The sequence below is a fragment of the Mauremys reevesii genome, linkage group 3 (genome assembly GCF_016161935.1).
Source record: "Mauremys reevesii isolate NIE-2019 linkage group 3, ASM1616193v1, whole genome shotgun sequence".
Lineage (NCBI taxonomy): Eukaryota > Metazoa > Chordata > Testudines > Geoemydidae > Mauremys > Mauremys reevesii.
Window position 1 is genome coordinate 195,350,925 of NC_052625.1, and position 15,503 is coordinate 195,366,427.

The 15,503-nt window shown below is 46.8% G+C and overlaps 1 protein-coding gene across 1 annotated transcript; it reads left to right on the plus strand.

Moving 5' to 3' along the window:
- Positions 1-1,458: 1,458 nt before the first annotated feature.
- LOC120401775 (cytochrome P450 2K1-like) lies at positions 1,459-15,042 on the plus strand. Its single transcript, XM_039532012.1, has 9 exons — positions 1,459-1,734; positions 6,093-6,255; positions 7,780-7,929; positions 8,457-8,617; positions 9,583-9,756; positions 9,865-10,006; positions 11,871-12,055; positions 13,869-14,010; positions 14,788-15,042. Exons 1-9 carry the CDS (start codon positions 1,549-1,551, stop codon positions 14,973-14,975), a joined length of 1,491 nt encoding a protein of 496 aa, XP_039387946.1. The 5' UTR covers positions 1,459-1,548; the 3' UTR covers positions 14,976-15,042.
- Positions 15,043-15,503: the final 461 nt, after the last annotated feature.

Genomic DNA, 15,503 nt, shown 5'->3' on the forward strand with positions numbered 1-15,503 from the left:
AGAATCAGATAAGTTTACCTGGGCTAGGCATGCATATCTTATTTCCTTACTAACTATTACCCATCTTCTGTTAATGTTTCGCCATTAGCACCATTGTTTATGCCTAATGTTTCTTTTCCTGGCACCTGTATTTCAACATTTCTTATTTCTGCTTAAAGGTACATACAACATTTCTTTAATCCATTCTTATTTTTACAATATAATTCATTCTACTTTCACACTGGCAATCAAAACATTTGAGTTAAAACAGGACCACAGATTCTCAACTACACAAGCCCATAAGCCTTATTTAGGGATCTCACAATTAAATCACTGTTAGTTTCCATTTTGTCATGCATAGGATCCTTATCGAAGAGTCACAGTTACATGGTTTTTTTTAGCCTCTAGTTTATTTGAACCATCATTAGTTCTCATTTGAATTTGTCTAGATCTGGCTTCTAGCCAGGGGTACTTGTTATGCCTTTCTTGTGTAGATTAACATTTCTCCAACCCTTGAATAATTTTTGTGGCTTCTTTCTACACCCTCTCCAATTTTGCACCATCCTTTTAAAAACGTTCTCTGTTCTCTTTTCCCTGCTGCTCCCAGCCTTCCAGCTCAGTGACTGTGGCCACTTTGCAGAGGAAGGATGCACAAAAGGGTGAATAGGATGAAGAGGAAGGGGCAGAGTGTGTGTGTGTGTGGGGGGGAAGAGCACCACTCACCCCTACAAGGATGAAACAGGCTGATGCCTCCACCAATATTAAATCCACACCCAAATGCTTTTAAAGCTGAAGTTTCTGACTGTATGCAAATTATTTTCCAATATGCAAATTAGCCAATTTTTCTTAAATCGTTAATGGGACACAAGTATCAGAGGGGTAGCCGTGTTAGTCTGGTTCTGTAGAAGCAGCAAAGAATCCTGTGGCACCTTATAGACTAACAGACGTATTGGAGCATGAGCTTTCGTGGGTGAATACCCACTTCGTCGGATGCAAGCAGACTTGTGTCTGCTTAATGGGACACAAGTTCCTTAAGTTTTTTTCTTAGCTGGTGGCAACTCTAGAGCAAGGATCATTTCTCATCCAAACTGAGAGTGTGGTCACAACATCATCCCACATATCTCGCCACTCCCTGTGGTCATTATCTTTCATCAAGGGTGATGTGTGGGCAGTTCCTGTGGCCATGAGTGATAGTCAAGTGGAAGTGAGGTGACATATGACCAGGTTTGCATGAGACATGCCATGACAAATGTTCTGGTGTTCTGCTCAAGCCCCAATTTCACTAGAACCAGGATAACCCCAGTAAACCAGGATGTCCAGCCATTCCATCCCCAGTACTTTTCAAAGGAAGAGGCTGCAGATAATGTTTTCATAATGAATGATTTTTCACTGGCAATAATGGGGTTAAACTAGGTGTCACAGGATAGGGAGCGGACATAAAACATGTTGTGGACAGACATTTTAAACAAAGCTGATCACTCAGTTGGTGGAGACAGCTGGATTAGGCTGCATGTTTACCATACATTTTGTTTGGAAAATTCCTCTCTAGTTTGATATCAATCCCCAAAAATGACACTGGCAGATCCAGTTGTCATACTGCTGCTATTTGTGGTAACTTTTGTTTCTATTCTCACTGTGAAAAGGGGCTGGAATAAGAGAGCCTGCCTGAATTTCCCCCCAGGACCACGACCTGTACCCATCCTTGGAAATCTACACCAGCTGAACCTGAAGAGACCTTACCGAACTTTGCTCGAGGTAACACTTTCAAATGCGATGGACTGAGCAGGCATTGTTGCAAATGGCAGATGGAACAATGCAAGCTAGGCAAAATGCAGGAGTCCCCATTTTTAGAAGCAGTGCACACTGCGAGGGGAAACTCTTAATGCAGACAAAGCGAGGGTCGCACAGCTTAAGAGCAGGGCCGGTGCAAGGATGTTTCGCGCCCTAGGCAAAACTTCCACCTTCTGCCCTCCCCTGGCCCCGAGCCCCTACCCTGAACCCCCCCACCCCACCCCGCGGCAGCTCCCCCCCTCTGCCCTGAGGCGCACCCCTGAGGCAGCTCCCCACCCCCACCCTCTGCCCTGAGGCACCCCGCCCGCCCCAGCTCACCCCTGCTCCTCCTCCACCCCGAGCACGCCATGGCTGCTTCACTTCTTCTGCCTCCCAGGCTTGCGGCACCTAAGCTGATTGGCGCCGCAAGCCTGGGAGGCGGGAGAAGTGAAGCAGCTCACCCCTGCTCCACCACCCCGCCTTACTTGATGCAGGCAGCCCTCCCCGCACTCCCCTGCCCCAGCTCCCTCCGCCTAAATACCGGCAGCGACCGGGGTGGCCGAAGATCCGGCCGCCACGGTCGCTACCGAAGAAAATGCTGCCCCCCCCCAAATCCTAGCACCCTAGGCGACCCTGCTTAAGAGTTAGCTAGTCAGTGAGGGACTGATCACTGACTTACCATTGACTTCAGCCTATCTGGGATCGGGCCCTTCGGTCTGGAATTGTATGCATGTTTATCTAGAACTTTGATCTGTGCTGGACTTCACTCAACATATCTTAAAGCAGCGCTGCCAAGCCTGTCGCAGGTCACTGAGAGAATGGGACAGGAACGTTCATTAATGATAATAATTAACAATACTTGCAGTATGGGGTGGGGGTGGGGGTGGACATTGAGGAACCATGCAGGAGGTGCACTTATCCTGCCTGCCATGGAGCCCTGCCCCATGTAAGCCCCCTGCCTGCAGCAGAAGCAGGTGGGCCTGGCAGGCGATGAGCACCCCCAGGGTCCTGCCTCACACAGAGGTGCTGTGTAAATGCCCAGGGGGGGAAAGACTAATCCAGTGTTTGATTTGTATGTGTGTTTATCAGGCCTATCGAGAACTTTGATCTCTGCTGGGCTTCACTTAACATATCTTAAAGCAGCACTGCCAAGCCTGTCACAGATCACTGAGAGAATGGGACAGAACCGTTCATTAGGGATGATAATTAAAAATACTTGCAGTACAGGCCAAACCCACGGTGGTGGTGGACGTGAAGGGACCATGCTGATGGTGCATTTATCCTGCCTGCCATGGAGCCCTGCCCCATGGGACCCCCTGCCTGCAGCAGGAGCAGGTGGGGCATGGCTGGGGATAAGCCCCTCTGGGGTCCTCCTGCCTCACGCAGAGGTGCTGTGTAAGTTCCCTATGGCCGTGTGGGCACTTTCAGCCACTGAGCTGAAGTGGTCTCTGAAGAGTCACTCCATGCCCTGTGGGGAAAGACTAACCCAGTGTTTCTCAAGCAGCCACGAGGGGGTTTTCCTGTGGCCATGACAGCCTCCTAGGTGGTGATGGGGGAGGGGGAGACGGCAAAGCATTGGCACAGCCCTGGAGATGGTGGTGGGAGGGGGACAACGCTGCAGGAGGAAGGTGAGTTCTCTTCTCTATCTATGGGGGTTTTAGCCCTGGGGTGGTTGGGAGGTGAGCTCCAGCAGCAGGACTTGGGGAGCCTGGCTGTGCAAAGCGGGGCTCCAGCCATGGTGCTTCAGGTGCCAACTCCCAGCTTCTGTTCCCATCTCTGGGCTCTGGCCGCTGGCACCAACTCCAGCCCTGGGTTCCAACCCCAAACCGTGGTGGTGGCTGCTGGTCTGGGCACCAATCCCTAGATGCACATTCCAACCCCCAGCCCTGGCCGCTGACCCCGGGTGCAGATCCCTGGCCCCGGCTGTGTGTCAGCAGGCACTGACCCTGGGCTCCAGCAGACGCTGGCCCTAGGCACCGATCCCCAGCCTCAGTTGCATGGCAGCGAGTGCTGGTTTCGGCATAGTGGTGGCGGGCACTGAACCCCAGCTCCGGCCATGTGGCACCCAGCTCCAGCACCCAGCTCTGGGCTCTGGCTGCATCACAGTGGGCACTGGCCTTTGACTCCAGCCTCTGGCCCCAGCTGTGCAGCTCTTGCCAAAGGTCCTGGTTCTGGCCATGAGCACCGATCCCTGGGCCCGGCTGTGCAGCTCCTGCTCCCTGGTCTGGGAAATGCCCCAGCCCTAGCCATGCAATTCCTGCCGGGCACTGACCCCATGCCGCATTGCAGTGGGTGCCAGTGTTCATTCCCTCTGAAGCATCTGGCACTGACCACTCTGCTGCAGCCATGCAGCTGCAGGGCTCACCACCCACCTTCCTCGCCCCTGACCCTACTGCCTTCCTGGCCCTGCATTCATCCCTCCATCATCCCAGGCCCCTGCTGCTTCCTCCAGCCCACATCCAACCCACTGTGGCCCCCTGCTGACAAATGGAAACGAGTTCAAGAAAGAGCAACAGAAATGACTAGAGGTCTGGAAAACACATCATAAAAGGCGAGACCAAGGAAGGTTGGTCTGTTCCACCAAGGGAAAGTTAAGAGGTGACTTGATAGTTTAGGAGGTAGGTATCTGACAATAGGGGGTCCCTGAAGCTAGCTGACAAAGGCATAATGAGATCCAGTAGCTGGAAGACCAAAAGTATAACTGGCTTCAAAAAAGAATTAGATAAGTTCATGGAGGATAGGTCCATCCGTGGCTATTAGCCAAGATGGTCAGGGATGCAATCCCATGGTCTGGGTGTTCCAAAATCTCCAACTGTCAGAATCTGGGACTGGATGACCAGGGCAGGATCACTCAAAATAGCCCGGGAATGTTCATTCCCTCTGAAGCATTTGGCACTGGCCACTGTTAGAAGACAGGACACTGGGCTAGCTGGAGTATTGGTCTGTCCCAGTATGGCCATTCTTCTGAGACCGCCCCTGTGCTGAAGAGCTTATATTAGATGGACTGATACGGTCACATCTCATCACTTGCCTTTTGCTGTATCCCATTCCCCATCCTTCATCTCTTCATTGTCTATTTGAGCCTTATCCTCCAGCAGGATCTGCTAGCACAGACCCCTATGCCTGTGCAGTCATGCGGAGGCCAATGGTATGTAGATTTTATGCCCCTTGGAGCAAGGCCCATCGTTATGTTCTGTGTTTGTACAACATCTGGCACAATGGAGTCCCGGTCTCTGACTGGGGCTCCTAGATGGCATGGTAACACTGATGATAAATAATAATAATGAAAGTCCATGTAGACAGAAGGCTCTGCACAAGTAGCTTTCAAAGCAAGATTGGAGCCATAGATTGTCAGCTATTTGGGGAGAGCACTGTGTATTCTTATTTGTCTGCATAACACGGAGCATATATTTGGTGCTATTAATAAAATCAACAATCACAAGCCCATCTACAGAAAAAACACTGATTCACTTTGACCTTGAAATAAATTTACATGGTGAGAACTATGCTCAGTAAAGTTGGTCAAAAATAATTTATTGTTCAATCTTTGATTAAAACAAAAACAAAATAGTGTTTAATGAAATCCTGAAAAATGTCAATAAAAATCATTTTTGTCAAATTTGTGTGTGTGAAAAGGAAATAAGTTCCTGTTCAGCTCTAACGTTCAGTATATTCTGCTAACTGATATTATGTAGCCCATTATTTCTTCTGTAATTGCTGTATGCAGGTAGAAGTGGATATAGGTAATCCTTTACAGAATTCCAAGGGAGCCAAGCAGTGTCATTTGTAGAGCCTGTTGTTTTTTTTTAAACAGGGTTACAAAACTAATGAATTTACATGGTAAGTTTGTTATAGACATTAGTGCAAAGCCTGGTCCCATGTTTCAATAAGTAGGACTTGGAGACTTGTCTTCAATTCCCTACTCTGCCAAAGACTTCCTGTGTGACCTTGGGCAAGTCACTCTGTGCCTCAGTTCCCTGCCTGTAAAATGGACTGATAGCACCTTCCTACCTCACAGGGGGCTGTGAGGGTACATTAAAGATTGTTTCAGTGGGCATTGGACACACTCTATGTACTCAGCATTCTTAAGCTCTATGGCCACATTGTAGCAAAACTGAAACCCTTACAATGGTTTTTCCAAACAAAATAAAGAGCAGCAGGAGAGCAGCAGTGTGTCTAACTGTCTCTTGTCCAGATGCTGAACCTGGCACTTGCTCAGTCAGCGATATTTGCAGGCAGAAGAAAAAGACTTGTATATTTTAAAATCAAATTGAAACCCAACAGTTGCTATAACAGTAGCATGGAAACATATAATGTTTTTTTCGCCCGTCCCTATATTTAAGCTCTCTGAGAAATATGGCCCAGTCTTCAGCATTCATATGGGACCCAAGAATATGGTGGTGCTGTCGGGATACAAGATGGTGAAGGAGGCTCTTGTGAACCAGGCAGATGCGTTTGCAGAAAGGCCCAGAATCCCAATATTTGAAAAATTTGCAAGAGGAAATGGTGAGATTTCTTTTCTCTTACCAGATGACAAGACTGTTTTATGCTCTGACCACTGGAAATATTCTTCTTTTGTCAGGGATCTGTTCTGCAGGGCTGAGAAATCGGAATAGTTTGGGGAGCATACATTATTACTTGTATACTTCCATGCGGCAGTTTTGTTGCTGCCAAAGATAAGACCAAGACACTGGGGACTGGATACAAAAATGTTACAGGAGATATACAAAGGGGCATTATTAAACGGATGGAGTAAGTCCCTCCCTGTCTTTGGGTGAAAGATAGAGACACAGTCAATGTAATGTCAGGTAACAAAACCAAATCTGAGGGGAAAATAAAGGAGATGGAAGACTTGGCAAACATCTCATACTCTTTGGAAACATCAGTGTGGAAACACTGCACAAAACCCAGGCAAGTTATAACAGTTCCAATAAAACTCAAAGGAAAAGAAATGAGGTGTGCCCACTACTGCCTACCGGCACTGCAGAATGTGTACGCTAAACAAACGTACTTTCTTTTTCAATAACCCCAGAGGCAACACAGTGCCTGAGCTTTGTAGAGTTGCATGACCCGACGGGTTTGCAGGAACACAGCAATTTTCTCTGACTAACCAGCTGAGGCTGCTGCCTTTAAATCTCCTATGATAACTCCCCATTCAAGGCTTCCTCTTTGAATTCACCTCCCTTGTCCTGGCTTTCCCAGCATCCTCCCAGATCCTGCTTTCTCTTCTTAACAGGCCAGCTCCTGCTCCAAGCTTCCCTGATAACCCTGCACTGATCACACCACCTCTAAGCTTCACCCAATATCTTCCTTGGTGGCTGAGTACCCTCCTCACTCCCCCCTCCTTCCTATGTGGCCCCAAAAACTCCCTACTTGCAGCTGCCATCCTCACTTGCCACCATCTTAGGTGTTGCAAACAGAATGCAACAACGCCTAACTCTTAGTCACCTATAAAATCACAAGAACAGCACTGCAATCCACAAAGCCTGAGTCAGGCATGTCAGGTCCCTATACAATGAATGAGAAGGACAAGGCACCTAACAATTGATTCACCAAAAACCAGCATGCTAGGGAGGGAACTGCCTAAATAGGCCAATGGGAGATGCTGATGTGAGGGGTGTGTTCTAAGCCCTGTCCCCTCACTGAGATAGGTTCCTAAGTGTGGGTGGCAGGAAGGCATGTAGCTCTGCTAACAATCCACAAGCAGAAACCCCTCTCCTGGAGTCAGGCAGCTTAGGCGTGTAACTCAGTGTTAGGTAAAAACAACGAGGTGTCCTTGTGGCACCTTCGAGACTAACAAATGTATTTGGGCATAATCAAGTTACTTTTTGTGCATGATTAATAACTACTTGCTGCAGACTGCTCTGAAAATGTAACCTTTGGCATTTGGGAGGCTGAGCGTTATGGAAGTTTATGTTTAGTTGAGGCTGGCTGCTCATATTCGAACTAAGGAATGATATTGTCCCTATTAAAATACATTTACCTGGAGGTTTGTTTTGTTTTTTTGTGGGGGGTTCTCTTGCATTTCAGGTATTATTTTTGCTCATGGTGAAAACTGGAAAGTGATGAGAAGATTCACTCTCACGACCTTACGGGATTTTGGTATGGGCAGGAGGACCATTGAGAACAAAATCCTGGAAGAATGTGATTATCTGATAAAGGATTTTGAATCCCACAAAGGTAAGCACGTGTTGAGCTTAGTAGTGTAACACTGGTAATCATTCAAAGTCCTTAACCACATCTGGACCTGTGAAGCCCCCTTTCTCCCACCCTCACGGAGTCATCTCATTTGGAAATTAACTCAGTCATGACTCTTTTGCCTTTGATTCCAACTAATCAGAACTTAGGGGAGGAGCCTGAACCAACTGGAGCACAGTGGTGGCTGTGTGAAGGGGCGGGAGGGGAAGATGCTGGGGGGATTAGCCTAATAATAATGAGCCAGTTCCTCACTGAGGCAAATCTCAGACTGACTCACAGGGAAGTTTGACCTGAGGATCTGACATAAGGGAAAGGTGTAATGAGCCCTCCTTCTCTGCACACCAGCAGGACCTCTGCTTAAAGGAACCCAGAGATTGCTCCCACCTATTGCCCAAGGCATGCAAGTCATCCCAAAGGGGGAAGAGGAGGTTTGTTATTTCAGTGGTTTCCAGTACGAAACCCGTTGGATACCAACAAAATGATGAATGTTGCCATTTAATGCTTTTCAGGAAGCTCCTTTGACACCATGAAAGTGATGAATGCTGCCGTTTCCAATGTCATTGTGTCGATAATGCTCGGACACAGGTTTGATTATGAGGATCCAAAGTTTCTCAGGCTTATCCATTTAATTAATGAAAGTGTCCAGCTTTCTGGGAGTCCCACGGTTACGGTAATATTAGTTAGTCTGCTTTATTCCATATTCATTTTTGGGATTTCAAAATATTTCCAAAAGAGAGATCCTAATCGCAGATTAGCCAATAACACGGTCATTAGAACACTCAACTTGGGTGTGGGAGAATCAGGCAAAGCAGACATTTGAACCTGTGTCTCTCATATCCTGCATGAATGCCCGAAACACCGGGCTATTGGCTATTCTGGGGAATTGTTTGTCGTCCCCCCCATCCCCTTGAGACTTGGCAAAAAATTCCAACCTGGAATTTGAAACCTTTCCTGTTGAAAATGTCATCAAAACAACATGCATCTTTGAAACATTCTAGTTTCAGTGAACTGGGATTTTTCTGATTAAACCATTTCATCTAAAACTTTCTGAGCAGCTCTAATGTCTCTAAAGGAAGCAGCGCCAGATGCTCCAGAGGAACAAGCAAAAAACCCTTATGACGAGCAATGGTGGAATAACTTGCCTACAGTGAATAACCTGTCCATGGAAAACTCTGCCCATAATCCTCACCACCATCAGTTAGTTGACTGGCTTGTGCCCTAAGCATGAGACACAGCTGCTAAATGGCCAGTGACCGGCCTACGCAAGCTCTCCCACCATTGCTATCGTCAGCGCAACAGCACCAGTGGCAGCGACAGCATAAAGTGTTAGCGTAAAAAGGTTATAGACACACCCCAGGAGTCTAGCTGGCTTAACCATCTGAATGTAAAATTATAGTTGTTGCTCTACATCTACAACAGCCATATGAAGAAGAAGAAGAGTTCCAAGAGTTGTTTCATTGACCTCAGTGGGAGTTCTGCGTGTGGAAGGCTTATAGAAACGGGCCCTATTATTTACAAGGCCATGTTTATCATCTCAATACATATTACTGTAAAGCCACATATTGATCATGAGTGATTCGTTAACCATTATAATCTGCATTCCCTTTGGCTAACTGTGCTATTCCCTTCCTTTAGCTGTTCAATATGTTTCCTGCCCTTGGGTTCCTACCAGGAAATCACAAGACAATCTTTAATAATATGGAAGAACTGTACTCCTTTATTCAGCAGACTTTCATCGAACACCTGAAGCAATTAGATCCCAATGACCAGAGAAGTTTCATTGATGCCTTTCTCATCAGGCAGCAGCAGGTACCGACGGGCTAGGGAAGAGGGAAGAGGGGTGTGTGTGTGTGTGATGCAGATTTTCCCTGATTGCCAATATTCTTTAAACATTCACTGGGAGTTTTGTACTTGCAGGAAAAATCTAATCCCAATACCCATTTCAAAAATGAGAATTTGCAAAGCCTTGTGAGTAATCTGTTCACAGCTGGGACGGAAACAACTTCCACCACACTCCGCTGGGGCCTTTTGCTTATGATGAAATACCCAGCCATTCAGAGTAAGATTTCTGAACCCTTTTGACTACTTATCACTTATTTTGCTCTACTCTATATGTACTGAGTGTGCTTTTGGACAAGCTATGTCCACGTCTTGCCGGCAAGTTAAAGAAGTATGGGTTGGATGAATGAACTACAAGGTGGATAGAAAGCTGGCTAGATCGTCAGGCTCAACGGGTAGTGATCAACGGCTCCTTGTCTAGTTGGCAGCTGGTTTCAAGCAGAGTGCCCCAAGGGTCGGTCCTGGGACTGGTTTTGTTCAGTATCTTCATTAATGATCTGGAGGATGGCATGAATTGCACCCTCAGCAAGTTTGCAGATGACACTAAACTGGGAGGAGTGGTAGATAGGCTGGAGGGTAGGGATAGGATACAGAGGGACCTAAACAACTTATAGGATTGGGCCAAAAGAAACCTAATTAGGTTCAAAAAGGACAAGTGCAGAGTCCTGCACTTAGGATGGAAGAATCCCATTCACTGTTACAGACTAGGGACTGAATAGCTAGAAAGCAGTTCTGCAGAAAACGACATGGGGGTTACAGTGGACGAGAAGCTGGATATGAGTTGACAGTGTGCCCTTGTTGCCAGGAAGGCTAATGGCATTTTGGGCTGTATAAGTAGGGGCATTGCCAGCAGATTGAGGGACATGATCATTCGACATTGGTGAGGCCTCATCTGGAGTACTGTGTCCAGTTTTGGGCCCCACACTACAAGAAGGAGGTGGAAAAATTGGAAAGAGTCCAGTGGAGGGCAACAAAAATGATTAGGGGGCTGGAGCACATGACTTATGAGGAAAGGTTGAGGGAACTGGGATTGTTTAATCTGCGGAGAGAAGAATGAGGGGGGATTTGATAGCTGCTTTCAACTACCTGAAAGGGGGTTCCAAAGAGGATGGGTCTAGACTGTTCTCAGTGGTAGCAGATGACAGAACAAGGAGTAATGGTCTCAAGTGGCAGTAGGGGAGGTTTAGGTTGGATATTAGGAAAAACGTTTTCACTAGGAGGGTGGTGAAGCACTGGAATGGGTTACCTAGGGAGGTGGTGGAATCTCCTTCCTTAGAGGTTTTTAAGGTCAGGCTTGACAAAGCCCTGGCTGGGTTGATTTAGTAGGGAATTGGTCCTGCTCTGAGCAGGGGGTTGGACTAGATGACCTCCTGAGATCCCTTCCAACCCTGATATTCTATGATTCTATGATTCACACACATACAGACACCGCAGTCCTCGCCCATGTTCAAATACAAGACCTCTGGCATGATATCATCCCTCACAGTAGGGAGAAAACAGACTCGGCTGTCATGAAAGTAAAGGGAATTCTTTATTGAGGCTGCTGGACTCAGAGAGGGCCCCGCAGTTTTCCCTCGGACTAAATCACTCTTTGCTGCCTAATGTCCCCACACAGGGTCTCCCTAAATCCTGGACTGCAGTAAGGATGGAAGGGACCACAGTGTATTGTAAACCTCAAGAGCCTGATCATAGCAGATGTGGAGCACACTCAACTCTCATTAATCAGTGGAATCTGAGGATGTTTAGCACCTCACAGGATCGACCCCTAAAAGCAAAAGCCCTGCCCTTTGCACTGAGACAGTACCTTCTCTGCACTCAATAGGTTACTACTATTCACAGCTAGAAGAGGCATGCTTACCTCTGCTCCAAAATTACCCATCTGAGCCTTCTTCCATTTCAGCCTTGGTAACTAAGGTTGTCAGCAGCAGCATTTTAGAAACAAGATGTTTGTGTCCTAAAGGGTGTGGATTATATTGTTTAGCGGGTGTCAGTTGTATGTTTTCTTCTCTGTGTCTAGTTTCTCATAGGGGTTCCCACCACCATAGTATCTGAGCACCTGCTTTCACTCTCTTTTAATTGTTCAGAAAAAGTCCATGAAGAGATCGAAAGAGTTATAGGATCTGCCCAGCTTCGTTATGAACATCGGACACAAATGCCGTATACGGACGCAGTCATCCATGAAATTCAGAGGTTTGCTAATATCCTGCCAATGAGCTTGCCTCATGAGACTACTGAGGATGTCAGACTTAATGGCCATGTTATTCCTAAAGTAAGTTTTTTTTAAGAGGTACTTTAATTACCAGGAACTTCAAACTCACCAATTAAAACAGAATAACAATGGATTATTTAAATTCTTCCAGACCAGAAATCACATGACCTCATGCACATAAACACCATGGTGATCAGTAGGGATTGAACCTGGGGGCTTCAGCTTCAAAAGTACTAGCCCATCTAACTGCAGCTGAAGGAGTTACTCTGATAGCTCTGGATAAAGTAGAAGGCCGTTCTCCTCACTGGGGCTAGCACAACTCTAGAGAGACACACGTGAGAAGGAAGGATATTTTTTGAATATTTCCTTTTCTCTTTAACTTAAGAGAACTAAAGATGTTCTATCATGAAACTGACAGCAGACTGAATTCTCTGTGAGCACTTTGGCTTCACATGTGGTGATGAGTTCACTGAAGCCAAGTCCTTCTCACACAACAGCCTCCTCCCCAACACAGTCAGTTCTGGCTCATAGGGCAGGAAGACAGACACTCCTGGTAGCATTCTTGACTTAATCTGGACAACTCCCATCCACAGACTAATCAAACTTTAAACTTCTTAGCAGCTGAGCTCAGACAAGACAAACCACAAAGTAACACATGCAGAGGTATCTGCAGTGCTCTGGTTCAAACCTGTGACATGCTTATGGGAAAGAGGGCAGGGGGATGATGTCCTGAGAGTTTGTCAACTATGACGACATGAAATATTATGGTACCCACCATGGTAGGGTGGGAAGTGGAAAGAGCCTTAGCTCTGGGCACCCCCGGAGGGGAGATATCTGCAGGATACTGGTCCTCGGTCAGATCCTCTGCTGGTGCAAATGAAGTGAGCAGAGCTCAGGGGTGAAAGTAACTTACAGGACTTACCGGTACTGCCGGAGTCCTGAGGGGGGCGTGGCCTCATCCAGAAGAGGCGTGGCCTCAACTGGAAGAGGCGGTGCCTCTCAAGATTTAAAGGCCCTGGGGCACTGGCTATGGCTGGGAGCCCCAGGGCCTTTAAATCAACCCGGGGCTCCCAGCTGCAGAGGTGGCTGGGAGCCCCTGGGGCTGAGCTCCGGGCCCTTTAAATCCCAGCCCCAGCCCAGCCGCCGGAGCCACGGGTGGGATTGAAAGGGCTCTGGGCTGCTCGCAGCTGCGGGAGCTCTGAGCCCTTTAAATCCGGCCCAGAGCCCTTTAAATCCCCACTGTGGAAGCCGGTGCGGTCCGGCACAGCGTACTGGCTCTTGCTGGTATGCCGTACCAGACCATACCGTACCGTACCGGCTTACTTTCACTTCTGGCAGAGCTATGCCAGTTTACACCAGCTGATCATAGAATCATAGAATATCAGGGTTGGAAGGGACCTCAGGAGGGCATCTAGTCAACCCCCTGCTCAAAGCAGGACCAACCCCAACTAAATCATCCCAGTCAGGGCTTTGTCAAGCCTGACCTTAAAAACCGCAATGAAACCTGATGATCTGGCCTGTTATCTTTCTGAATGAAGCTCACAGTTTGTGGTCAATTTGATATTTTTATTAGAGCTGGTAGAAAAATGCAATTTTTTAATTATTTATTTTAAGGATTTTATTTTTAATTGAGGGTTGGTTTTTTTTTTCCTCTCCCCATTTCATAGAAATTTCCAGGAAATAACAGAGAAGCTGTTTCTCAGTTTAAAATAATTTTTCGTTAAAATTTTCTATTTTCAAAAACAGTTGTTAGTAAAAGTGTTGGTTTGGGGAAAATTTTGCCAAAAATGGAATTTGCCATTTTTGTTGTTGAAATCAAAGTTCAACTGAAAAGTTTTGAATCTTCTAATTTTTATTTTGTGATGATTTTTAGGGTACTTATATCATCCCCTTACTGGCCTCTGTGTTGTATGACAAGACTCAGTGGGAGAAGCCTGAAGAATTCTATCCTCAGCATTTCCTCAGCACAGATGGAAAGTTTGTGAAGAATGAGGCATTCATGCCTTTTTCAGCAGGTAACTTCCCTTCAAGGACAGCAGAGTTTGCCTTCGCCTTGTATCTTCCCCCTTCTAAAGCATCATGTTGGATCTCAGTGTGCATTCAAGGAAGGACTGGGCAAAACTCTCTCAATGCTGCTCCGCAGCTGGCTAGACAGATACACTCCTTGTCTCTGTGGGTTGAGTTTGCTACTTACATTGCACTTCTAAGCCCTGCTGAGTAAGAGACATGAAAGGACTAAGCATGAAAATCACATTGTTTCCAGAAATGAACCAAAATCCAGAACCAGACACTCTGAAATCTTAGAGGCTGTGGACTCTGGACCCTGAGCCAAAGGAGAGCAGGAGATGGCTCTTGCCAAAACCCATCATTGCCAATCCTTGAGCAAGTGAAAATGACCCTTAGAGACAATACAGCGTGCTCCCTTCCGGCCTTTAGGCTGTTCAGGAGGTTCTGTCTGTCCCCTTGCATATGGGCACTAGCTTGCCTGGATGACCTTATGGTCTGGTGTACTGAACAAGGTACTAGGAATGGGGAACTTTTGATTTCTAGTCCTTCCTTTGCCCGTTACATCCAGTGTGACCTCAAAGAGGTCACTTAGCCACTTTATACCATAGTTTCCCATCTGTAAAATGGAGGTGATAACACTTATTTTCTAAGACTGGTGTTGTGAGGATGAATTAGCTAATAATTGCTAAGCACTTATCTACAACTCTTTCCTAGAGTTAAAACTCAAATCTGTTGTGTTGCTGCTAATTTTGAAATCCTTCCATCCCTGGTTAATTTCATTACAGGTCGGAGGATCTGTGCAGGCGAGACTCTTGCCAAAATGGAGCTCTTCCTCTTCTTTACAAGCCTCCTGCAGAGGTTCACTTTCCATCCTCCTCCTGGAGTTACCAGCTCAGACCTGGACCTCACCCCGGCAGTTGGGTTTACCACACCCCCAATGCCCCATAAGATCTGTGCTGTGCCATGCAGATAAACTACAGCTTCTCGGGAAAGTCACACAAACTCAACCTCACTTCATCCTACTGCTTATCCTTCCCAGATACAGCCAGCTATGTGTGACCTATCTTTATTTGCAGTATCTATGGATATCTTAACAGTATTATACTATATGCTTTGGGAACCACTGTAACCTGCTAATTTCTACCAGAAAACAATAAAACATATATAACTCTTGCAATGTTGTGAAAGATCCATTTCCAACCCTGAGTACATGGCCAAACCAGCAATCATCATTGCCCAGAGCTGTAGTTATGATTCAGCCATTTTTAAATATTTCACCCCAGTCCCAAGTGTAACTGGGCATCTTGCCCATAGGCTGGAGTGCCTGGGCCCAAGACAACCCTGATTACAAGATGAGCCCCGCCAAAGAGGAATCAGGTGATTCTAATATAAAGGCAGCAAGACATTGTTGTGGTGCCTGTTGTACTTTGTCTGGAAGCCAGCTGGGGCTGGTGGAAGGAGCTGCTCTGAGGAGCAAGTTGGGCTTCTGCAGAGCCCTAGC